The 26,204-nt window shown below is 37.2% G+C and overlaps 1 protein-coding gene across 4 annotated transcripts in view; it reads left to right on the forward strand.

Annotated features, from left to right (window-relative positions):
• The window catches only part of TBC1D15 (TBC1 domain family member 15), a 35,479-nt gene continuing 9,275 nt past the window's right edge, over window positions 1-26,204 (forward strand). Inside the window, exons 1-12 of one of the 4 annotated variants that reach the window (XM_012569059.5) lie at window positions 1-148; window positions 10,932-11,030; window positions 11,272-11,346; window positions 12,081-12,219; window positions 13,990-14,200; window positions 18,059-18,158; window positions 18,515-18,568; window positions 19,156-19,353; window positions 20,826-20,954; window positions 22,434-22,537; window positions 22,807-22,901; window positions 24,252-24,368. In XM_012569059.5, the coding sequence (XP_012424513.1) occupies window positions 122-148; window positions 10,932-11,030; window positions 11,272-11,346; window positions 12,081-12,219; window positions 13,990-14,200; window positions 18,059-18,158; window positions 18,515-18,568; window positions 19,156-19,353; window positions 20,826-20,954; window positions 22,434-22,537; window positions 22,807-22,901; window positions 24,252-24,368 (1,348 nt within the window). In that variant the 5' untranslated portion in view covers window positions 1-121. Of the gene's footprint in view, window positions 149-415; window positions 652-694; window positions 711-10,931; window positions 11,031-11,271; window positions 11,347-12,080; window positions 12,220-13,989; window positions 14,201-18,058; window positions 18,159-18,514; window positions 18,569-19,155; window positions 19,354-20,825; window positions 20,955-22,433; window positions 22,538-22,806; window positions 22,902-24,251; window positions 24,369-26,204 lie in introns of those variants that run through there. The other 3 variants (XM_072923089.1, XM_072923088.1, XM_002190264.7) reach the window with 3 other exon arrangements.

Consider the following 26,204-nt stretch of genomic DNA (forward strand, 5'->3'; position numbering starts at 1 on the left):
CCCGGGCTCCGCCTGGCCCCGCGCAGTGCGCATGCGCGGCACGCAGCTGTGGCGCCGTTGTTGTGGCGCGGCGGGGAAGCACGTGAGGAGTGCTACGTCACCATAAACACTCGTGGGCAACATGGCGGCGGCGCCGCCGAGCGGCAAGGTAATGGGGGCGGGTGGCGGCGGGGCCGGCCTCTCCCGCCTCTCCCCCCGCGGGACGCGCCGTGTCGGGCGCTGGGTCACGCTAGCTGGCGGGAGTCGCGGAGCAGGGGGGTCGGGCCGCTGAATGGTGTGCGGGTGCCTTTTCCCCCACCCCGCGGGTGCCTTTTCTCCCGCCGTGCGGGTGTCGCCTGACGGGGCCGCCTCTCCGGGAACGTGCCGTCCTGGCCTCGGGCAGGCCGGGCCGGGCGCCGGCAGCGGCCGCGGGCCCTGGTGGCGGCCGGCGGGCGGAACGGGGGCCCTTGCTGCGCCTGGCGGCCGGGCAGCGCCCGGGCAGCTCGGCTCAGGCCCCGGGGCGGCAGGAGCCCGCTCCGCCGGGGCCGGCAGCTCTGCGGCCGCGCTGGCTCTCGGCCCGAGGCAGAGGAACGCGGCTTGTCCCGTCTGCGTGTCCCAGTGTCCCGGAGGTGCTCATGGACGGTAGTGGCCTTTCCCCCGGCCTGCGCGCTGGTAATGTGTGGGAACCTGCCCCCGGCGTGGGTACAAAGCCTTGTTAGTCCTATAATTTGGTAATTAAAAATTCTTTATATGTCGTGGATCCTTGCCGAGCGTTCCGGAACGAAACATTATTGCTTGGCAGGGACTGAGCTCGCAGGAGGGGGAGGTACAAGCAACACCCACTGTTTCCCTCCGCCCCCGCCAACACATACGAATTGCGTCCGTATTGTTTTTGTTTTTGGTTTTTTTTTTTTTTTTTGGTAGAAATAGTTTTATTTCATGATTCTGTCTTCTGAGAGTGTTGCTTTGCAATGCAGTGTTCTCAAGCACATGGACCCTTTATTTAGGATTTAAAATCTCGGTGTGGTGTCCGATTGTATGTAGTAGCCATGGTGAGTGTGTGATAGTCTGCGGTTTCACTTTTCCAGCACGGGGCAGAAGATGATAGTTTCAGTTCACGCTGGTCTCGGCGTTTGAGAACACACGTCATTAGCCACGTCTGCGCTTCTCCGAGGGTGCTGAGGAGAGCCCTTACCTATAGCACGAAAATCCCTTAGAGGTCTTGCTTTGTGCCGCCTTACCAGATCCGTTTCAACCAGAATTGTTGGAGCAGGCAATTTCTGCAGCTGGAGCTTTTGCAACTTTATTTTTATGTTCTTTACTGCTGTTGAGTGTGTATATATAAAGATAGCCATACTGACCTCCCAGCTGTTTCTACCTATGCACATCCAATTTTTATGTATACAGACAAGTTCCTTGTCTGGTTTTATCCATTTTAATATCAACACAGAAGTTTATTGGATGAACGGCAATATTTAAATTTTTTAGATAAATATTTTAATATTTTAATTTTTCAGGTTGTTTTTTGTTTTCTGCTTAGGCTTTTATCAGGATCTTCTTCAGGATGTCTCTTGTGAAAGCAGCTGTATTATGATGGTTTATATGAGATGTTAGAATGATTGTGGATAGTTGTTTGTAAATTTGCTGTGTATTCTTTGTTCCTTTCCAAGAGCCCTGTTTGCCTAAGACTACATCTCTAAGACATTGCAAAACTATTTTAGTTATGCCACATCCACAATACTAATGCAACTTCTAATTCAGTAACATTCTTTGCCATGTCTCTTTTAACACAGAGTTAAAATGACAGTTGTGTTTTCCCAAACTTCATGAAGTGGCTGGGCTGGTTTGACTTTTCACTGCTCTCAGGACCAGTTCCAACCTTCTCTGTATTTCCCCACCTGTGTGTTGCACTATTGCTTTCTTGGATACTGTACTCATTTGATCTGCCAGTGATTAGATCTAGCAAGCTGAAATAATACATCCAACTGTGCTTACTTTTATCTGGCTTCGTTTTCTGTTGGGAGCACATTGGACCACCAAGTTTTCCTTTGAGTGGCAGCAAGATTTTGGAACGGCTTACAAACTCCAGGTGGAATAAATGCAGTGTAGGTTGGTACAAACCCAGCGTTCTCACTTCAGGCCTTTTGCACATCAGTGTTTCTACAAGCTGTGGATGTCCCACGTTAACTGCAGTGTTCCTTCTGGCTGTGCAATTTGTTGTAATGGGGTGTTTCAGGTGGTAGCTTTCTGAAAGAACAATAGGCAGTTTGTGGGATGCTTTATTCTCATGTGGCAGATCTTATCACATGAAAGTAATGTATTTTAATGTATGTTCTATTTTCTGCAAAATATTACACTAAGTGGTTCCCATGGAAAGCACATGGCAGTATATTAAGCAGCTGGGATAACCTGCATTGTTTCAACTTTCACAAAAACTTGTTTTAGCAAACCATATAAAATTGTGGTTTCTATTATATTTTTACCCTGTTTGCCTTTCTCTTCTCTATTGCAGGTTTTTGGGGTTTTATTTGTTTGGTTTTTGTATTGTTAGTTTGTTTTTATTTCCAAGACATTATTTATATCAGTAGATTCAGAATCCAGCTATTTCATGTAGTCTCTGGTTTCTGCTCCATGGGATATGAATTAAAAATGTGGTTATCTCATCACTACTTTACTTGGACTTTTGTCCTGTTTTTTTTTTTTTTTTTTTTCTTGCTGGAACCTCTCATGAGGTTCTTATCAGTGTTTTTCCCTATATGGATGGTTAACTCGGTTCAGGCAAAGTTACTGCAGTTGAATTCTGGAGATGTGACTCATTCTTTATAAATGACTATCTGCCCTAGAACAGTGTGAGCTTCAGTTTTTGCCCTTTCTTAGAGCTGCCAGTTTTTTCTGGAAGTATCTTGGTAGTAAGGTCATTTATTTTTAGAGCTTTTGACTTTATGTAAAAAGGTATATTTATATATTATAAATATATTATACTTTATGAAAACAAGTACATTTTCTCTTTTTTTATTACTTAATAAATGGCAGTTTGTTTATTGTATTCAGAGACCCTACTCTGTATTCACCTATATAACAGAAAACTTTGTTAGAAAATGAGCTAAAAAGTTGTGTATGGGGAGAAGTACAAGCTTCAATTTCAGTCCGTCGGTATACAGGTGATTATTGCAGCTGATCTAAAGACAGTAATGATTCTTTTTTAATGTTCTTGGAGGTCAGAGTATCTTCAGCACATGGGCTGTTAGATCTTTCTCAAGTTACCAATTGACACATGGGCTGTCAGAAAAGTTATTTTTCACTTGCTTGTGCTCTTGCTCTTGGAGTTAAAGTTTCAGAGTGTTAACTGGCCAAACATCAGAGCTTTATCTCTGAGCTCAGATGTCTGGCCAGTTCAGCAACTGGAAGTGTTCAAGGAGCACTGTAGCTATTACTAAATAGTGGTGTTAGTGTTGTATGTTTGGGGAGGGGATTTGTGTTTGCAGTGGAAGTTTGTTTTGTTTTTTAAAATATTGTGTTAAAATTAGCTTTGCGTCCTTCATGTATTTTGTTGGCATAGATACAGTGAATGATTTTAGGTGTTTATCTGTTCTGTGGGATAGGCAGTGTCTTGTTCCACCTTCTACTAGTTAAATGTGAGTGCACAGAGGCTCCTGTATTATTACATTGTTGTGCTATTTTATTAAGCATTTGATTGAAAATATTTGTTATATCTTTTTCAGCCTTTATAATTTACTATGAATACAATCATAATCCTTTTTGATTATACTGTACTTTGTGGGTTTTCTATGTGAATGGAAGACTGTCTCTCTTGAATTTATTTAAGGCTTTATTATGCTTGAATGTAAAGCAGTTCAGTGATAATTCTGAAATTTCTGTATTTTCTTTTTATTTTCTATTCATTAAGGATTTCTCTTTGCAGAAGTGCTTACAATAGGACCATTGGTTTACTACCCGAAGCTCTTGCTGTCAGTACCCTGAACAGACTTGTATTTTCACTTATACCCTGCTATTGTTGCATGAGTAACAGAAATACCTTGTAGATCAAGAAATCTTCAGAGCACTTGAGGCAGAGCTTGAAATATGTACTGTGGTGCAGTAGGAGACTTATGTAGTTCCTGGTGTTGATAGCTTTCTCATATTTGTCACAACATGAACAACATTTGTCAGATTCTGTCTCTCTCCACCCCTCCACTCCCTAGAAATTGTGTGTTTTTAAGTCTGGCAGGTGTGAAATGTTACTTTCTTGGGAAAAAATGTTGAGCCACAGGCTCAGCAAATAAAAGGCATACAAGGTTCAACAAGGCCAAGTGCAAGGTCCGTAGGCCAATCCCAAGCACAAGTACAGGCTGGGTGGAGAATGGATTGAGATGAGTTCAGGGGAGAAAAACTAAAGGGTGTTAACGGGAGAAAAACTCAATATGACTCAAGTGTCCACCTGCAGCTCAGAAAGCCAACTGTGTTTTGGGCCACATCAAAAGCAGTGTGGTCAGCAGATCACGGGAGATGGTTTTCCCCCTCTCCTGTGCTCTCATAGGACACCATGTGGAGTACTGTGTCCATCTCTGGAGTCCCCACCACAAGCATAGATCCAATGTAGCAAAGAGGGTATGGAGTGGTCAGAGTGCTGGAGCACCTCTTCTATGAAGGAAGGCTGAGAGAGTTGAGGTTTTTCGGCCTGAAGAAGAGAAGGCTCCAGAACACCCTGGAGTGCCTTCCAGTATGTAAAGGGGGCTTACAAGAGAGCTGGAAAGGGATTTTTCCTAGAGGAATATAGTGATAGGATGGGGGGCAATAGCCTTCAGCTGAAGGGGGAGCATAGGTTTAGATTGGGTATCAGGAAGAAGTTCTTTGCTCTGAGTATGATGAGAGCACTGAAACAGATTGCCCAGAGAGGTTGTCTACTCCCTATCCCTGGAGGTGTTCAACACCAGGCTGTATATGGCTGTGAGTAATCTGGTCTAGTGGAATGTTGCCTGCCCATTGCAGGGGGCTTGCAGCTAGATGATTCATTAAGGTCCCAAACCATTCTGTGATTTGTATTTTATTACAATTCATATGCTAGATATTGTAACATATCTTCTATAGAGGAGAAGATCATGTTGATCAAGTTAATGTTGGCTTGATGCTTTGTGGAGCACTCAAATGTATTGACACCTAGTAATTGGAAACAGACTTTTGATGCATAGGTACTTCAATGTGCCCAGTGACACTTTAGCAGTGGATGTGTGAGTAAGCTTTGGGCAAACATCACTTATGCCAAAGAGGAAGATGGAAATTCAAGCAGTATAATGTAGACTTTTATATTGAGTTATATTTCTTTTTACTTAATGCATAGTTATAAACTAAGATGCATTGTTTCATGGATATAAGGTCACTTAGGCCAACCATTGTCTAAATTGAATTAATTTTATTAGCCTGTAATTGTTTCCTCACTATGTTACATTTTTTTGTTCTGTTTCCTTTCCATTAGAATCTGAAAATAAGGTGCTGCACAGCTGCTATATCTGTTGTTGATGTTGGTGGACGTAGCCATTTTCCCTCAATTTGAAGTTTGCAGAGCATTCAGACTTTTCTACTCAGTCACTTTCTTATGAACATGCCTGCTTGCTGTTTCAGCTGTTGAATCCTAGCTGAGGTCCTTTACCTGATTCTCTAACATGAGGCAAAAAATGAAGTAACTGCTATTAAAAAGTTGTTAATATCAGTATTTACAGTGTGCCATAGTTTGTAACTTACTCCAGAGCGGTAATTGAGCTGATTGACTATGTAAGAGCTTCAAAGTGTGTCTGTTATGAGATGCTGGATGGCATCTTGGCAGAGCAGTGCTGGCCTCAGGGCTGTGCTCTCTGGCAGAAAAGGGGAGTGAGTGGAACACACTATCCGAGAACACAGGGAGAGAGTATGAAGTGTCTGAAACATGGGACAAACTAGCTGGGAGAGTTGAAATGCTTCTTCTTTCTCTCAAGTATTCTGTGTTTGACAGGTTGTTGGTATGTGACAGTCCTAGGAATAGGAGATCAGTACACAATCAGTGCACATGGTGACAGCTAATACTAGGCTCAGCACAGGCAGGGTGGAAAATACATGGGTGAAGATGGCAGGACCATCCTGTTCTGTGGTAGCCCCAGATCTTAGCTCTTCTTGTATTTGTTGTCTATACTTCATTGTCTTAGGGTGCAATGTTGTCATCTTTCACTAGCAGGTAGCACAGGCTTGTAAATTGCTATTGAATAGCAAGCATTAAATCACAAGGCTTTGCTTGTAGTGTGTCATATATTGTTGGTGTAGCATCCCAAAGGCCTTCTGCTCATACATGTCTTAAACAACAAATATCCTATATACATTGCCTGTTTGCTGCTCAGTGTAAGCAGAACAATAGAAATATGGAGATATGCAGTGTCCATGCTGTGTCCTTATGATATTAAGAATGGTGCAGTTTATTTCTCAGAAAATGTTACTGGGGCAATGGTGGGACTTCAGAAACCTATTTTTGCTGGACACAGACTATAAATACTTGAAGAGTTTTCCAGAGCCTTAACTAGCATATGCCATGACATGTAAACTGAGCCTACATCCTGCTGCTTCTGTCTGTTTTTTTAATAGTAGGTGGGTAGACAGCTATTGCTTTGTGCAGCTTTCCTGAATTTTCTGCTGTGGTTCCCTGTTTGTACAGGCCCTCAGTCAGGATGTGACTTGGAATAGCAGTTGTCTCTGTGTGGTACAGTGCTTTCAGTGACTGATCAGATGAATAGCGAATTTGCCTTTGACCTCTGTAGCACCCATGGAAAAAAAGAAACAGGTCAGAGTAGCTCACTAGCATTTGGAAATGTAAATAAATGTTTAGCTTTTGGTGGGATTCTGAAACAGACAGGCAATGGGTCTAGTTTTCATTCAATAGAACTGGACAAATAAATATGCTGTAAATTGAGCTTGTATGCTGCCAGTAAGGACTACTTGATAAGCACTACAGACTTGTGAGCATGATCTTCTCAGGTACATCTTATTTCAAACTTGAGACTTAAGGATTATTAAAAAGTAATACTTAAATAATACTTTTTTCCTACTGTCTCCATCATTTTCTTAGAGAAATAGTTGCCAGCTGAATGGTTTTACAGTCTTAAGAAATGCTTATGATTTGAAGTATTCTAGGAACTTAAGGATACCATGGATAGATAAATCTGTTCTTCATAGAACTAGCTTTAAGCTAGTAAAATGTCTGAAAATCTTTCAGTAATTCAAATATATGGCCACAAGATATAATTAAAATTTATTTGAAATCAAGTTATTTTCAAAATTATTCAGCTCCTGTCATATTACATCTTCATTTGCTTTGGTTGTTTGGTGTGTGCTTTCAATAAACACTCTTTTTTCATTTGTGTTTTTATTGTGGAGCCAGCAGAGTCTGACTTTCATGTAGGTAATAACATCTAAACCTGTGACATATGCATCTCTGTGGGCAGTTCAGTAGATGTTTGCAAACAGGTACAGAAGAAAACAGAACAATCACTGTTTAAATCTGTAGTGAAGCCTTGTCATTGCCTCGAGCATGTGAGCAACACAAAGGGCTTTTCTTTCCCGAGGTTCTGTTTCAGGGACCAGTGGATAGACTGCAGAACACAGAATTCCTATTAGCTGGATGGTTGGAAGTGCTGTAATACTGGGGTGAGGGATACTTTTGGGATTTTATTAAAATCCTAGGGACATGTCAACTTATCACATGACGTGTGGTATGCACTTATTAACATCAACTTATATATTTTTTTATGATGGACTTACTGATTTTGTGTAGATTTAGGGGAATAGTGATGGCTCTAATCATATGAAAACAAAACATAAGATTGAGCTTGTCTCTACATACTTCTCACCTTTGTAAAGGATCCCATGGTGAATATGTAAAATAATGAATAGTACAAAACCAAGGTGAGCCAGTAGGGTGTTTTCCTGTCTTACAATACAAAAAGTGTAATGGACTAACTGAGCAGATAATATTCTTTAAAACTCTTGAATTCTTTCACACAGTGGGTAATGAGGCCTTCCTAATTCACTTAAGACTAAAGAATATCAAGATTTCAAGAAGGTTAGGTTGCTTTCTTATGCCAAGGGGGTTGACGGGTGATACAGAAGCAGATTTGGGTTGGGTTTGGAGGGGTTATGGTTACTTCAACAGCTAATGAGAGGGCATCAGTCTCATTATCTTGTCCTGCCCATATGTAGGATCCATATGTAGGATCTCAGTACATAGATGTCGCATGCAAACCTTACACAAGTCCTTGGTATTTTCCTGATGCTTCGGGTCATCCTCCAACATTTACTGCCTTTTTGCGTGTTCTGCAGTAACCTACTGCTTAGGCAAGAGGCAATGTGTGAAGCCATTACTTAGTTTTGAAATATGTTTTCTTGAATGTTTAAGAGGTCCAAGTGTGCTGACTCACCGAGGCGTTTCCCCGAGTATTGAGCTGCAGAGGCCCTGAGCAAAAACCTTTGCAGGCCACATGGTGTGTGAGATTGAGCTACTAAGTTTAGTAGCAGTTGTCTACTGATGGATGGGGTTTTACTCAAATCTAACTATGGGTATACTGTCTTTAAATTTGATCCCTTCCTTAGTACTAATTACTTGTACATGTAATTTAACATTACTTTTAGTCTTTAAACTGAGTTTGAATTGCTTGCTGGTGTTACAGTACCAGAAAACAAAAATCTGTAACAAGCTATGTTTTACTGAAGTTCTGTACTTAATAGCATTTTTGAATTTTCAGCTTGCTAAGAACATAGTGTGAAATATAGCTACCCAGTGTAGCTAATTTTCAGGTGCTACCACTGTAGAATTACATTTGCAAACTCAGTTGTTCAAATGCATTTATGGAGTTACCTTACAAAGTACTGCTGAATAGAGTGGCTCAGTATTTTGAAGAATTCAATATGGTAACTCCCAAAATGTTCTGCAAAGGGATTAACTGTGAAAAAACATCTAGATACTCTTTTGTACAATCAATGTTATCTCTTTCTTAAATTAGTTACAATTCCAGTTAACTGTTGGAAAAAGTAAATAAATAGATCAGGCTTGTGATTGGAAAAGAAAAATCTCAGCAGCTTGGCCTTCTGGCCTTTCAAACTTGGAGAAGATTTTCTCTTAAATAACAGTATGAGGGGAATAAGGTGCTTTGTGACCAGACCTCTGTTTTACAAACAGCCTCTGGAGTTCTGAGTATGTGCTTTGGTTTTATCACCTATTTTGGTGGAGCATGGCACAGGGAGCTGAAGCCGTTACAAAGAGCAGTATAAGATTTTTCAGTTGCGTGACAACTGTGGCAATGGAAACACATTTTCTTTCTCCATGAAAGGAAGTGTTTGTCCTTATGAGAGATTAATGGACAGAAAAATAAAAACAGTTATTAGATCTCATACCTTCTAGACTGAGAAGGTATACTTTATGATACTTGCATTTTTGGCAGACATGCTCTTCTACCAGTATAACTCTGATACAAATAGATTTTTTTCCTTTTTTTGCTGGAGCAGCTGTCCCAGTGGTTGACAACTGACTAGTTTTCATGATAGATTGGGTCCAAATAGCTAAAAGGTAAAATTTAAATAAATGTCAAGGTTGCCTTGTTTGAATGAACTGAATTTGAAAGGAGGATCTTTTTGGATAGAAAAGAGAGAAAAACTGTAATAGACAACAGGAAAGAAAACTTCCAATATTCGAAAGGCAATGATGTTAATAATCCTTCAAGCAGATGTGCTAAGTGATCTTTAAAGATTTCTTCCAAGTGTTATTTCTGTTTATCCAGGACAGTCCTGAAATTTCTTGCTTTTGTAAAAGGTAGAGAAATTGAAGCAAAACTTAAACAGGAAGGATGATTTAAGTGAATTTTATGGCTCTTTTTAAACCATGCTTTCTCATCTAGCTAGTTGAGCTTACACGCCTAACCTTTTAGTTTACTGGCCTGACTACAATGTAATGATTTTAGAAAGCAGATAAATGAGAAAAATAGCTCCTGATATTTTAGAACGAAAGAAATGCATTATCTGTCTCTCATTAGTTAAAAATTTATAGGCTTTGCCCTTAAAAATATGTTTCTTAAGGCAGTGTTTGCATCTTAGTGTGAAAATGAAAATGGTTCTGAAACAATTACTGTTACTCTTTGATTCATTTCACTTTCACAAAATCGAAGGGACTCTTCACTCTTAGACCTGTGTAAAATAGGACCCATTTACAGTATTTATAGAGCTTTTAGGAGTATGTGTATGTAGCTTTGAAAAGTCTGCTAAATTTTGACAGCTGAGGGTTCTCTGATTTTATTTTTTTTTTTGAGAGCATGATCAGAATACTGTGAAGAGTTTTACAAATGCTTAAATGCAAAAGTTATGTGGACCGTGTGCACTCCTACAAACCTTTCTTATCCAACTGTTACGTATTCTACTTTTCAGATGGAATCTTTGCTACTGGCCCTGAATATAGGATTAGGCATTTAACTTCAGGGTATAGTTTTTTATTTCTCTGGAGTTCATCTTTTTGGACTATTTGGTCCATTTTAAATTTAAATTAGTTTTAAAATTTCAATGCTTAATGGCAGGTGGCAGAAAGACAGACTATATAAAAAAGCCTTTTAATGTTTTAAAAGCTGTATAGGACTTCCACTGAACCTGTGCCTGCTGATTTAAAAATAACTAGGTATTGAATGCATTTTATTGTGTTTTAACAAAGTAGTAGTGGTCAATATGTTGCTTAGAGGGCAAGTTTGATCAGTCCCATTTCCTATTGTTTCTTTATTTAGGTAAGTGAAAGACTTGGATCTTGGACTCTTTGTAACAAAATCCCTAACAAGATAGAAGCGTTTAATTCAACTTCTGTCAGTGAGTCAAAATGATAACGAGTAATATGGAGGGATAAACAATTTTAAGGATTTTGAAACACTGTTTTTTAAATTTCATTACTCATTTTGTTATAGGTTGTATATGAGCAAGAAGGAGTTTTCATTCACTCCTCCTGTGGAAAAAATGATGACCAGGACAGCTTAATAGCAGGAATACTGCGTGTCATAGAAAAGGTACTTGCATAATACAGTTACAGAACTTTTGTGTATTTGTTGGCAAAGCACATAACAAGTTTGGCAAATCTTAAATGCCTTTTTGAAGTGTAGGATTATGTAAATGAACAAACATCACATTGTGTTTGACATTGTCATCATCTATATGTATATGTAAGTTTTAACAGAGCCACACCATGACTATATATGGCAATATGTACTTTGCTGTGTAGTGTTGAATTTTTTGTGATTTCTATTGTAGGAAAATGAAGTTGTAGTAGACTGGAGACCACTGGATGAGACTTTGGATACTTCTAATATCCTCTGTGCTGGAAAGGTTTGTTAGTTGTCAGTGTTCTTCATTATGCTTCTCTAGAGATTTTGTTTTGTGTTAACTAAAGTGTAGGTGATTTCATAACTGGAAGCAAAGCTTATTTATTATTGGTAGTAATAGCTATATGTAGGAATCCTATTTTCAGACAGCAGGCCAGTTCAGGTTATTAGAATACATGTGTAGGTTGACTGTATTTAGTTTTTACTTGGTTCACAAATAAAATAGTAGGGGACTAGTTATGAATAGTAAAGACCAAATGAGTGTAAATATATCACAGTCACCCGTCCCTCTGCATCTACATCTACTGTGTTGTAGTTTGGTGATTCACTCTTCATAGATAGACATGAAAGTGAGAGGTGCTGTTCTAATGCAAAATAAAAATAGAAGTCTGTGGGGGTTCCAAGATGCAGTGATATGTGCTATTTAATCAGGATTAAGAGGATGGGGCTAAGTAAAAAAGATTCAAGTTTTTCACTTAAATGAATAATTTGTTATGTTCGTATAGTCTGCAAGAGAGACAGATATTTTAGGATGTTGGAATTTAGTAAGTAAAACCACATAGTCTTAGTCATAAGTCCAAATTTCCTGTGTTGAACTGTATCATGCTTCTGAGGATTTCAGTACATTTTTATTTAATCTACAAAATAAAGATGCTGATTCTTAAAGTTGAATCTGAGAAACCAGGTCAGTTTTCATGCCTTGTGTTTTTTGATAGTTGGTTTTGTTGTTTTTCTCAGGATTCCAGTTCTGTTGTGGAGTGGACTCAAACTCCAAAAGAAAAATGCTCCCGAGGAGCAGACCGTCCAAGTAGTTATGAAGCAGAATGGGACATGGTCACCACAGTCTCTTTTAAGAAAAAACCTCATTCAAATGGAGGTACTTAAAAAAAAAGTGGAGGGCTTTTTTGTGTGTACAGTGTTTTGGTTTTCTTCCATGATGGTAACTTGTAACTGAAGAATTGCCTTTAAGAACAGCCTTTTTGAAAGGCTGGGATTCATTTGTGGTAAGAGGTGAATCTCTGGGTGTGGAAAAAAATTTACAAGTGAAATAGCTGTCATCTGCCTCTGTTTTTTTTTTTTTTTTAATTGGTAGAGAATTGAAAATAGAGTATTGAAAAAGACCATTAAATCTAACTTCTTGCTTCATCATTAGATGTAGTAGCAGTTTTATCTGCACTGGGCTTGCATTCTTTAAACCAAGTGGAATTCAAACTAGATGTCATGTTAGAAATGAAAATAGAAAAATAAGTGAGTTACTACTAAAATGCCTTTCCATACTGCAGCAGCAGGGGGAGATGGAATGTACAATTATGACATACATAGGTCTCTAATATGATCTTTTTTATTTGGGCAAAATAGTTCTACATAGTTCATTTGTGTTACAGTGTCTCAGTATAGATGTTGAAAAACGAGTTGTGACAAAAGAGCAGTGATTCTCGAGTAATCTTTGTCTCTGATTCTCACATAGTGTTTTTTGTATAATAATACTTGTTTTCCATGTATTATTTCACAGCCTGTGACTGGGGATTATTGTGCTTGTTTAACTGTCTTTATAATGGTTTTAAATGTCATGTTTGTCTTGTATGACTACAGAGTTTGGATGTCAGATTATGAATGTTTTTGGGTAAAGCACAGTCCTTGGCTTTTATATATACACACATACACACAGAGCATCTCTGTTGGATAAATATGGTTTATCACATCAGTAGTTGGTATTGAATTTTCATCTCCAGACAGCAGAGCATGTCTTCATCCATACTGAGTGTCACTGAGGACTACAGACTTGGATTATGCTCTTTGCCACTTCTTGCTTATTTCCAACTGCTATGATTTGATGGGAGTAGGCCAGGGGGTGTCTCAGATTCCTTTTGGACATGCTGGCAATTTTGTGTCCTCTGGTAAAGTACACTTTAATCCCTTCTCCTTGGATATATGCAGTTTTGCATATATCATGTGCAAGCTTGCACACTACAGGAGGAAGGGGTGAGGGGGAGATTTCCAATTCATTTGCCCATACTTTGGTAGTAGCCACATGACACGTGGCTAGTAACTTTGGGTAATATATAGGTTACAGGATTGTAGCACATATCATGTTTAGTTTGAGTAAGTAGCACTACCTGGTGGAGGTGCAGGTTGGATTTAGCTTGCTGCTGGAATTTGATACAGCAAATGTACATTGAACTGCTTGATCACTTCTGCTGTAGGATCACAGATTATCTTGAGTTGCAGGTGACCCACAGGGATCATCAAAGTCCAGCTCTTGGCCCTGCACAGGACAACCCCAAGAATCACACCATGTAGCTGAGAGTGTTGTCTGAATGCTTCTTGAACTCTTGTTAAGTTTAATGGTGTGACCACTTCCCTGGAAGCCTGTTCCAATGCCCAACCATGCTCTGGGTGAAAAACCTTTTCCTATAAACTGTAGTTGCAGTTTTAGGGGAGTAGCCTGATGGACTTGTTGATTGTTTTACAAGGAGGCTCAAAGGGAAATCCAGAAATAGTAGTTACAGTCCACATTTTATTATTAGAACCAATGCTGGTCTTTATGTTTTGAGTTTGTTTTTTAGGAACAGTGACAGATATAATGTATTTATAATTGCTAACACTGAAAGTCAAACTAAAATAATGTGCTAATTTTGTTTTTAAGATGCTACAACTCATGCAAACAGAGAAAGCAAGTGGTCGTTCCTGTTCAGTTTGACAGATCTGAAATCAATCAAACAAAACAAAAAAGGCATGGGATGGTCTTATTTGGTGTTCTGTCTGAAGGATGATGTGAAGCTTCCAGCTCTTCACTTTCATCATGGAGATAGCAAACCATTGATTAAATGTCTTGAAAAGCACATTGCACTGAATGAGTAAGTATCAGACAACATTTAGTTCTGTAAAATACAGATTATTGGTTTACTTATATCACCTAAAGAATTTCAGAGTAATACTTCCTGATTGTTATTCCATTCCTTTTTTTATTATTAGAAATAGTTTTCAAGGTGACTGAAACTGTGGTTTCACATATGCATTTGGAATGTAAGCTGAAGTTTAAAACTTGTTGATTTATGAAGTATTTTAGGGTCTGAAGTGTTACTAGCTCTGAATGCCTCAGTTGCTCCCTCTAGTGGCCGCAGAAGCGTCTTATGAACATGCAGTGTAAAAGTTAAAGCCTTCATTGAGCTACTTCTATAAAATGTGATAATTTGTGTTACAATTTGAGATTGTCTCCTTTGTGCAAAATATGCATGAGTCTTTACATGACTTTGTAGGGTAACTTACAGTACTGTCAGCTAGATCAATTGGTATATAAATGTTTTCCCACACAATTCTGTTCTCCTGTAATTTCTTGCCTGGTCAGTGTTTTGCTCTTGATCTTTACCACACAAATCAACTATCTGAGTGTAAATATAATTAAGATTCTATCATTCTGTTAAATAATTTGAGGTTGTTGTGTAGTTATATTGTGCTACCTCCAAGTTTTTTACTAGGATAGCCTTTTTGATCTGCATGCATAAGTGTAGAATAAAATAAAATTTTCTGCTCTCACCATGTAAGCATAAGTATAATTTAAGAATCCAACAGGTAAATAATATTAGATAGAATATGAAGAAATAAATGTGATATGACATGTGTACCTAGAACAGCTGTAATATTAGTGTACCATGTAATCTGTTTTCAAAAGTGTTTTGCTATTGTCACTTGCAGCATAATAGTGTGATGACAGATTTGAAGGTGGATAGTGAAATGGCTGTAGGAATCCTTACAGAGGGCTCTTCTTACATTAGTAGCATCACTGAGACCAGAGATGCCTTGAACAAGTAGGGCAGGCTGATGCTGAGTAATACTGAGGAAAGTTTTGCAGGAGAACAAGTCAGTAGGATGTGAGTGGTTGTATATTTGTTGAACTGATTTGTGAAAGACTTTGACAGTTTCAAGACATGGTGTTGGGGTTTGTGATAATCAGAAGTTTTCAGCTTCTTGGAGAAGGTAACATGGTCAGTGTGTCCAGTTGGTAGAATGGCTGTGTGTGACTCTGTAAGGAGAAAAGTCAGGAAGACCAAAGGAGAGGCTGATAGGGGGACACGATGAACTTGTAAATAGGAATGTACTCTGTACAACTGTAGATTAGAAAATTTGAAAATTCTGAATGACAACTTCGTCTTAAATCCTGTTGGTTTTTTTTTTTTCTCTAGATTCCCTGCCTTAAACATCCTCATTTAGATTCATAATTTCCCAGCTTCTGCAGGAATAGGGAAACACTGTTGTCCTGTTATTCTGAGTCACAGAAAGCTTTATATCAGATCTGTGTAATCTGTTACCTGTGAACTGCAACAACATATTTGAAATTTTCTGAGTTCTAGGATAAGACAGCAAAACTTGAGGTGATGTTCAAGCTTCCAGGCTGTGCTGTGCTGCTTGGTATTGCCACCTTGAGCAGTTATAAGCATTAATGATTGCAAGAGCAGATACTTCAGGAACTTTAAAGCAAAAAGCAATGATAGCTATGGAAGTTCAGTTTGGGTGACCTTATGCATTGATGTGAGCAGGTACTTCCAGTTTTAGTTTCCTTATTTAGTTAAGGTCTCTTCTGTCACCAATTCTCTTCTGTTGTCTAGACATGAATGATGATGATTATTTTTTTCTAAGGAAAGAGAAAAGAACAAATAGGCCATCCAAGTTATGGAAATGACAGAGTCAATCTGTATGTTTCTATTGTTTCCTAATGGTTACTCATTCTTTAGTACATAATGTATCTCAGCTCACAACCTCATTTAGGAAAAGATGTTTATTCAGCTGTTGGGATGCCACAAGTAAATATTTGTCAGTGTAATTACTTGTCATCCCAACTTGTATTTTATAAAATATGGGATATTGATATTAAGGCAGAAATTTTAGGTTATTTATATAGTCTCTTTATATTACAGTATTTTTTTAGATTTCTATTAACTCAAGATTTTGTCCTTCTCTAACACATTCTTTATAAATATCACGTCATTGCTGAAATCAGCATGAAGCAGCAAAACTCACACAATAGTTGTGATTTTTTGTCCTAAGGATTAGGTGCTTTCAATTTAATTGCACCAGTCTAATATTGAGAAAATACTGTGTGCACAGATGACAGTTTCCAAGTCGCAGGACTACGAGGAAGCTTCAGAAAGTGTATAGCTCAAATTTTTGAACATTACCTAAGTAGGTGTTGATACCTGCCTGACTGTCCAGAAAGTGTGTTTAATTAGAAGAGAGGTATGGTACAAGGTTTTAATTCTTTTAGTTAAGAAAAACATAATATATGACTCAGCCTTTGCCTCTGTGCTGTTTTTTAGAAAAAGCCAATTGAGCTTCATTAACTGTTGGTGCCTCAGAACTATGACTGTGATGTCTGGCTGTCTCAAAAGAAGATCTCTTGTTGCATTTCATATCCGTCAGTGTTTACAGTGTCCTGTCCTGTTGGAATGGGAAAGAGATAAGGCTTATTAAAGTTCTTATCTTTGACTTTAATAACATGGTAGATGATGCAGGTACTAATAAAAAGGAAAGTAATTTTTCTTTCAAAGACTAGAAATAGTGGATTTAAACTTTGTGAGAGAGCAATAGAGAGGTATTTTATAAATAAAAGTCTGCAGTGGATTAGGGTCAGATGGCAAAGTGCTTGGCTTTCTCATGCCTGGATACAAACTCTGAGGCTTGAATGTCAGCCTGCTTTCTGAGCTGTTCTCTCTTCTGTCATCTACTGAGCAGTAAATTGGTGATTCAGCAGCTACTTAAGGAAGTAATGGGGTGCCTGTGCTGGAGAAGGGGGCAAAATGGGATGTTGCAGGGGAAGTAGGTGTGAGAGGAAAAGAAAAGATTTATTACTAGGAGCAGCATGATTTCAGTGCCTTTGGTGTAATTTTCATCTGCCTGTGGAACCCTGTTAAGTAGCAAATGTATTGCGCAGGAGTGTACAAATACAGTGAGTTAGGCCAAGTCAGGTTTGTGTTCATTAAGTTTTTGGAGTCTACACAGAAATATATTTGCAGGGCTATACTGAGATGGTTCTGTTTTGCAGTACGATGGCTCTGGTGTATTTTAAGCTCCTGTCAGTATGAATCTTAGAATTATTCTGACAGCATCTGTTGTAGTACTATTGGTTAGAAATTTGTTGATGTGCTTTCATATATCGAAAAGCAGTTTGTATTCCTTAATATAATGTTTTGCAGGGTGCCATAATGTAAGATTTACTAACTGGTAGAAAGAATTCCTTAACTGTATGGGTGAAATAGGCTCTTTTAATTTCCTCTATTATATAAAGGAAGTTTCAGCATATATTGTGTTGAGGCTGTGTCTCACTACATTTCCTGTGTCACATTTTTTTTTGTCCATTGTCAAAATTAGAAAAATGTACTTGAAGAAAATTTTGTCACCTACATGTAAATGGAGTTATCTTCCAGAGTAATTTCTCAAAAAGTTTTCTAAAGCTTCATTTTTCAGGGAATGAAATAGTACAATTCAGAATTAATATAAAAATAACATAATCTTTTAAAAAATGAAGGTTCTGTTTTATGTAGCATTAGTTGATTAACTTGTGCCAAGGACAGATCTTGCATCACATGAATGATCCTGCAACAAATCCTTTATTTTTTGCACAAAGACTGAAATGTGACTTCAGAAAACCAGTAAATGTTCTGAAAACTTTACAGAAAAAAAGAGTTGGACCCAGACACGCTTTTTAATTTTTATTGCAGATCTCCACATGATGAACGGGTTCTTCTTGTGAAGACTCAGAAGTCACTGTCTCAGTCTTTTGAAAATCTCTTTGATGAACCATCTTATGGCTTACTACAAGTATGTAATATCTTCAAATTTTTTTTATTCTGAAGACATGTATTGAAAAAATGCAACCTACTATGTCACAGGAATATTTGCTGAATAATGCCATTGTAGAAGCATTAACTATATCCTAAACCAAATGCTTGCTATAGAAAGTACACTTAATTATAAGTTGTTTTCTATGATGTAATAACTTCTTAACTTTCCTGTGGTATTATTTCAAACCTATTCAAGTTCATGTTCTCTGTGATTCATACATTTGTCTTAGTTTTAGGTGGGAAAGGAGATATTTTAGGACTTACCACAACATATTAATTATAATTTTCCATGTTTTCCTTGACTAAGTATTCTTTTCATTGATATTTTCTGAGGCTTTTGAAGGGATAATGGAAATACAGCAGCAAAGAGGACAGTATTGGCTAAAAGTACGTGGTTTTTTAATACTACAACAACTTGTCATTTGGTGGGGCTTATGGGCTTGTGAAAATCAGCAGCAAAACTTGAGTGACTTAAGTGACTTGAGGCCAGAGGGTTGATCCACTGATGTGTTTAATTAAAGAAATTCTTCATTAATTAATTACATTAGTTTCTGTATTTAGTTGTCAAATCAAAATTTGTGTGAAATTCCTAGTAGAGTACATCCTTGTTTAGACTCTTTTCTCTGTGAGGGTTGGGAAACTGGGTGCAAGGTTTCTGTTTGTGCCATGAATCACTGATAGCAAACAGTGGATCTGATCCAGTTCTATGTGTAGGTCAGGCTTACTGGAAACACTGCTATCCAATCTGTCAAATCAATTAGCAGTATTATCTTCATACTTAAGATGTGTTTTTTAATCATGTGATGACTGTTCTGTATTACTATCAATACATGAAACTTAAATAATTTTGAGATCTACGTGATGTTTTCCTTTGAGTACAAGAATTACAAGTGTGTATGTATAAATAAATAAACAAAACAAATATATTATAAACACAAGTGTTTGTGTTTTGCTTGTTTTCCATGTTATAACAGAAATGGAAGAGAGATCCATACGTAGTAACAATGGGAAAATTTTCCAAAGTCACAAACTATATTGTTGGTAGTTTACGTTCAAGTGATCAAGCAAATCAGAGGCGACCACCATCAGAAATGGCAGACTTTCTCAATGATGCCATTCCAGGGCTGAAGATAAATCAGCAGGAAGAGCCAGGATTTGAAGTCATTACACGAGTGAGTCTATAATGATATGGATGCACCGATTGTTTTTATGCACTCCTTTAAAAGAATGGTAGGACTTGAAGCATGATGAGTTATACTGTTTATGCAACTGTGGCATATTACCATTTATTCTCAGGAGTTAAGATCATCATCAGTTGCTTTTGAATATGTTATTTTTATGCATGTGAATGTGAATTTTCTTTGAAAGGAAGTTTGTAATTAATGAAATGGTGACTATAGTTATGTTAGAGGCACTACCTTAAAAGGTATCTGATTTTATGTACAGTGTTTCCTCTGAGGTCAATTAGAACTATGTTAAGTAAAATTGGAAAAAGCAGGCCAATAACCAACTTTCTTGGCTAATCACTTCTAACATTTAGGTTTCTTTTGAGATTAAAAAAAAAATACTTAATTGGATAATTAATGTCTAGAATGTATAAATTACAGATAAATGCATGATTTGAACCAAAGCTAGAATGAACTTTTAATTGCATCATGAATCACTGTGGGCACCTGTTGGAGTCTTTTACAGATATGTGGAAAAGGTTTATTTTTAAATGCTTGTGATTATTGTTTGAGCAGCTTACATATTTTTAAATTAAACTGTTTTATATGAGGGATTTTTTAGTTCAGGCTAGTGTTAATATCTTAGCAGTAGCTGCATGAACAACATCATTCTAAGAAGTTGTTGCCTAACACTTACTAATTTGTCAGTGAGAAAAAGTATAACAAATGCTATATATGGAAAATAACATTGACCTATATGTCTTAGGCCATCTGATAAATGCCTTGGACTTCCAAAGAGTTGAAATACCAATTGATTGGGGGGTTGCTATCATAAAAATATTTTTAGAAAGTAAGAATTTACTTTCTGCTGAATTCTCCTGTATTTAGACATGGAATTGGGGAACTGAGAGACTAAGCACAAAATGAAACCTTTTGATGGGTTTTATAAATTCTGAAAGTACATACATCCTTGGATTTTTTTAAGAGGCTGTGTGCCAAAACTGATCTGTCCAGTCACATTGTGCAGACTATGTAGGGATAGCATCTCCAAACCCAGGCTGGTTTTCAGTTCTCTTGTAAGATGAACTCATATGTATCAGGAATGTGTTTTTGAAGTGAAGCTCCCGATTGTCCTTGTTTGCTGTGTTGCATTAGTTCATGGAAAGCTACCTCAGAGGTGTTTGTGGAATTAGAAGGTTGTTTAAAACGCACATACATCCTCCAAAATTGGAAATATTAACATGTGTAGTCAGGTCCTCAGCACCAAGTGTCTTACTCTAAAGATCTGCTTGTGATGGCCCACTCTACTTGCTCATGTGGGTGCAACCTTAGATCCTAGAGTTGCTGAGGTATGTGCATGTGGAAATGTAATTGCACTGACTATAAGAAACTGGCAAGCTTAGTACCATTTGTGCAGCTGTTTGCAACTGCTGAAGTGCTTCATTGGATTTCATATAATGCCTTTGTGTGTTTTTCAGATCAACCTAGGGAAACAGCCTGAAGTTAGTAGAAGAGAGCCTGTGTCAGCTGAAGAATGGGCTAAGAATATGGACTCTGAAGGAAGAATTTTAGACGTTGACTACATAAAACGATTGATATTCAAAGGGGTAACTAGCTTTTCTACGTTCAGCAAGACCTATGGCTTGATTCTGGCTTTTATTTTCCTTCCCAAACTGGATATGCTGCTTTCATTAACTTGTAATGTTTTGTGCAGAACTTTATGCATGACCCAGACAGTCATTAGTGAGAGACTTCATAAAGCATGGTTCATGCCAATCAAATACCTCAGCAGCCTTGCAGCTATATAAAATGCTCTACAAGGAGAGACATCTTGTTGTGGCTGGCTAAAGGAAATGAGTTGCAAATACAGAAGCTTGAGTGATAAAACAAATGAAAGTGGCTTTCAGGAAAAGACCAGTATTTCAGTGTTAAGATATTTGGTTTATTCTTTTCTCTTATAATGTTTTTTTCCTATCCTTCTCAAGCAGAAGCATCTGATTTTGCCCAGCTGTTTGCTGGGATTTGACTCTCATCAGACCAGTGCTAAACACTTTTGCTGGTATTTTTAATTGAACTGAGCTGTTTTACAATATGAATGTGAATTTAGTGTCGGTGATGGAAATTTGGAAAACTGATTGTGTCCTGTAGCTTTTCTACCTAATGTTACTTCAGTATTTCTATATTTTGGTGGGAATGCAGCTGCCTTAATGCATTCATTTTCTGTGTGTATGTTTGCAAGCAGAAGTAGAAAATGATAGCATAGTTCTTTAATATTCATGTGCCCAATTAAGGACCCTTCCACAATAATGAGAATTACTACAAACCTTTTCTTCCTGTAGCCCACTTTCCTGTCAATCTCTGCCCATTACCAGGGGACTGAGTGCTCTATTTTATTTATGACTCAAGATCCCCAAAGTGGGGACTCTAATAGCAAAAGTTCCTTATTCTTATGACTGTACTGCAGGAGTTGCAAGAAACTGTCTTGGTGAGAGCAGGATATGATTCAGCTCCATACATTTTTGTCATCTAAAAATTATGAGCATTACTTGGGAAGATCTCTGACAAGCAGGATTCTTGAATGGATGCTAGTATTTTTGACTGAAAGATTCATTGAAGGTTAGCCATGTCTTGTGAGATGAAAATATTTGTTTAAAAAAACAAATAAATGGAAGACTAATCCTCAAGGTCACTTCGTGGCACGACCAGAAGTTTGGCAACTGTAAACAGAAGCAGTGTTATATTTTTATACATTTTTAAAGGAACTTTTTTTACTTCTTAAAGTCTGTGATTCCTGTAAGTTTTTTATTTTTAGCAGTTCAGCAAAAATATATGAAGAAAATTATTTTCTCAAGTTTCTTTTTTTTACCTTAGTGTGGATCCAGTGCTTCTGCAGTATTCTGTTTAATCATTCTCTTTCCTTCCTGTTTCCTCACAGTGTGAGACCTAGTTAGCACATGAGACTTGGCTACAATATAAAAAGAAACTGACTAGAAGTTGCTGCTTTGAGAAGTGTTGTATCAATCTAGGAATGTTTCCTCACAGTATGGTAATGATTTTGTTGATGCATCATACCGATTTTTCCCTAGGGTCTCTGCCATACTTTAAGAAAAGAGGCATGGAAATTTCTTTTGGGTTATTTTCCTTGGAATAGCACTAAAGAAGAGAGAGCAAATCTGCAAAAAAGGAAAACGTGAGTATAGTGACTTTTTTCTTATAAAATAAATTTAAAAGGTGCATCTTTTTTAAGACATAGTGATGTAGAAAGCCCTTTGAAAGACAGCTGCTAAAATTGTTAAATGCAGGAACCTGTGGCATCTTCTTAAAAATTGTTTTACTGAAAACATTACATAAACAGGTGGTGTTATCCCATTTATCTCAAAGAATAAATGGAATGAATGAATGCTTAAATTAAAAGAAGGAAAGGTGAATGTTTGGTTTCAAAATGTCGTTCTTCTTCAGGGATGAATATTTCAGGATGAAACTGCAGTGGAAATCTGTCAGTGAGGAGCAGGAAAAGCGAAATTCAAGATTAAGAGATTACCGGAGCCTTATAGGTAAGTTCATGTTTAGAAACATACCTAAATGCACAAACACTTTTAAAAGCTAATATGAAATTGAAGAGCCTGCATAAAAAGGCTCTGAAAATGAAATGTTGCACTTTTCAGAGGCGTCTAAACTTGGTTATGTACTTAATATTAAAACTTTCTCAAGCAGAGTAACTCAGAGCTTTACATATTAGTGTTGCAAACTGGATATTTAAACTTCCTTTACTCAGTAACAAACGACTCTTTATTTTGTGTTATATCATAATGTGTTTTTACTGGAAATCTTGTTAAAATTACGACATCCAATATGAATGTGAAAATGTGTCTGTTCATATTTTATAATTTCTTGTAGGGATTTGTGTATGTGCGTTCTGACTTCTGGGGTTTACACCTACTTCTAAAAATGTAATCAAATTATGCTGAGTATTAGCAGTTTGTATTCTCATTTCGCTGTGGTAGTGAGATTTGGGCACCCATGTTCTGGATTACTAAATATTTTTTCAGGAGTCAGGTCAAGATTTCTTTGTTATTCTGAGAGAAGGGTTAAACTTATTTCAGGCAGTTACTCAAGAGGCAGGTTGAAAGGGTCAAAGTAGTTTTGTCTTGGTAGACTAATAAACTACATTTTTAGAGAATAATAACAGAAAAAATACATTCTGAATTTCAAAAAGGCCAGGTGTTGATTTCTGTTGAGAAAGTTATTTTAATTTTTAAGCATTTGAAATGTATGTGGCAGTATTACAGTTATGTAGTAAAACAGATTCAAATCTACAAAATACTCCTTTTATCAAATTGCATTCAAAATTTTGCAAAATTTCAAAATCGACTCGTCTTGAATTTCACCTTATTAAGGAGTATGCTGTGTTTCAGTCATCAAAACTACTTGATGAAAGGCAGTTTCATCTGCTATGAGTTACAGGAGCTTGTTTCACAGTATTTATAAAATGCTGTTATGAACTATCATAGTGTCTTTGAGCTGATCATGTGGGAACTTTGCAACTATGGGGCATTGTAGACTTAGCTGGCATAATATTGTTTTTAATCCTCTTAAGTGTAAAACACTTTTGCTGAATTATAATCAGGATTTTTTTCCCATGAAATGCATTATTAAAGAAAAGGCAGAAAGCTTTAAAATATGTTTGTAAGCAATTACTTTAATTGCAGATAGGAAGGATTTTCTTTATTTTGAAACATTCTTTATTTTGAAATGCCATTCAGTTATATAGTTGTTTCAAACACTTCAAGTTTTGCAATAGTGATTGAGGAAGAAATCATCAGCTTAGATATTCTGAATTAATTTGTTATTGGCTTTGTAGGACTGGTTTTGAAAGTGTTTTTAAATCTGGATTGTTTTCTTAGAAAAAGATGTTAACAGGACAGATCGAACAAATAAGTTCTATGAAGGTGAAGATAATCCAGGACTGATTTTACTTCATGATATTTTGATGACCTATTGCATGTATGACTTTGACTTAGGTAAGTTTTGTCCCTCTGAATGTTAAAGCCTTCTTGGCTTCTGATATGCAGATTTGCTTATGTGAAGCCCTGTTAATAGAATTGAACTCGTATTGATTGCAATGCTTTTTGTAAAAAATTAATAATTTGTAGTGTTTAATAATGTAGATAACTTAGCTCAGTTTTTTTTCCTCTTTTCAATTTCGATGTCCGAACTCATTAACTGTGGTGGGATTGGAAATTAATTGGTAGTTTGTCTTCCCTACAGACCTACTGTTGTGGGGTTCTTTTGTTGTTTTGGGGGTTTTTGTGTGTTTTTTTAGTTTAGGTTTTTTTGTGTTAACTTTTTTGATAGAATTGAAGCAGTCTTGCTTCTCAGAGTTTTGAATGGGTTTGGGTCTTTGGAGCTGAAGTGTTATATATATTTTTAAGACTGATAATGTCAATAAAAATGATAAGCCAGCTGCCAGTGCTGTAATTAAAGTTCAGTATGCTGAACCAGCTGTTTGTAAACCTGGTGTTCTTTGAATATTTTAAAAGCTGGTTCTTCAGAAGTGCACGTAGCAATCTGTCAAAATTACATTTTAGTACATGCATCTGTGGCAGAGGGAAAAGCATATAACATCTCTCTTTAATCACACTGTTAATATGATAGCTAAGTCTTGCTTTCTTGTCAGTTGTATTGGGAAGGAGGGAAAAGAGACTTGTAGTTGTTTCGCCCTTCAGCCCTGGCATGACATTTGGCTGTTGTATAATTTGGAGGTTTTTTTGGGTATTCTGTGTCAGAAAAGTTTTGAGATTCTAAAAGCCCACTTCATGCCAGATTTTGAAAACAAGAAGTAAGATTGAATCTTTAACTGCTAGTAAACATGCTGTAGAGCTGTAGTTCTTGTCAGCTTTCGTTCTCTCTGAAAGAGAGTCTTGATCTTTGGCTTGAAAAAAGAGAAAACTAAAACTGATGATTTAAGCATGTAGCTCTGTTTCATCTCTTTCCACATTTCAGCATTCATTCATTAATGCACAGTGACATTATAGGTGAAAGTAAAGCAGATTCACCACCCACTCTGGTAAATACATTGTTGAGATGGCTTAAGTGCACACTGGATAAGTCTTTTGTTTTATAAACAAGCAAGAATAATGGAAATACAGTAAATTTGACACAGTAACTGACCAAGGCTTCTACACACTGGTGCAGTGCTACTCTTAATCTTTTGACAGCAGCTTTAGAGGGGTCTGAATAATGCCACAAACTGCTGGATAGGGGAGGGGACAGAGAGCTGTTAATAGAATATTTTTCTGAATTAATTCCTTAAGTCTGCATTAATGAATTTGGTTTTATTACTAAATGGACTTTTAAACTGTCTTGGACAGAATTTTCTCTGCATTTATTTTTAGTTAGCTGTAGTATTTAATATGTGAGGAACAAAACTTTTTTCTTTTGACCTTTTTATTATTTACCTGTTTGCTGTTATTTATTCTATTTTTCTTCTCACAGGTGCTCCTTGTTTTCAGTTACTGACTCTAATCCTCCTTTCAGTTACAGAGTTACAGTTGCATCATTAAGAAATAAAGTCAGCCAACTGAGAAATGTTATGTTGAACCTATCATTGATGATAGATACATTAATTGTGTTCTCTTATTTAGAGAGTTCAGCAGCAATTGGGCAATAGATAAGCTGACACTAGCATCAGTGGTAATTGGAAGAGTTGGGAAGAAGGGGAAAAAATAGAAATCATTATGCTCTACATAAATAGACTGTTAATTACAAACAAGAAAGATGGAAGAAGCATTTAAAAACTGTAAAAATTTGAAAGACTTTTTTTATACAACTAAAATTTTATAGCTGTTTATAAAAAT

This window comes from Taeniopygia guttata, chromosome 1A (genome assembly GCF_048771995.1).
Source record: "Taeniopygia guttata chromosome 1A, bTaeGut7.mat, whole genome shotgun sequence".
In the NCBI taxonomy this organism is placed as follows: Eukaryota; Metazoa; Chordata; class Aves; order Passeriformes; family Estrildidae; genus Taeniopygia; species Taeniopygia guttata.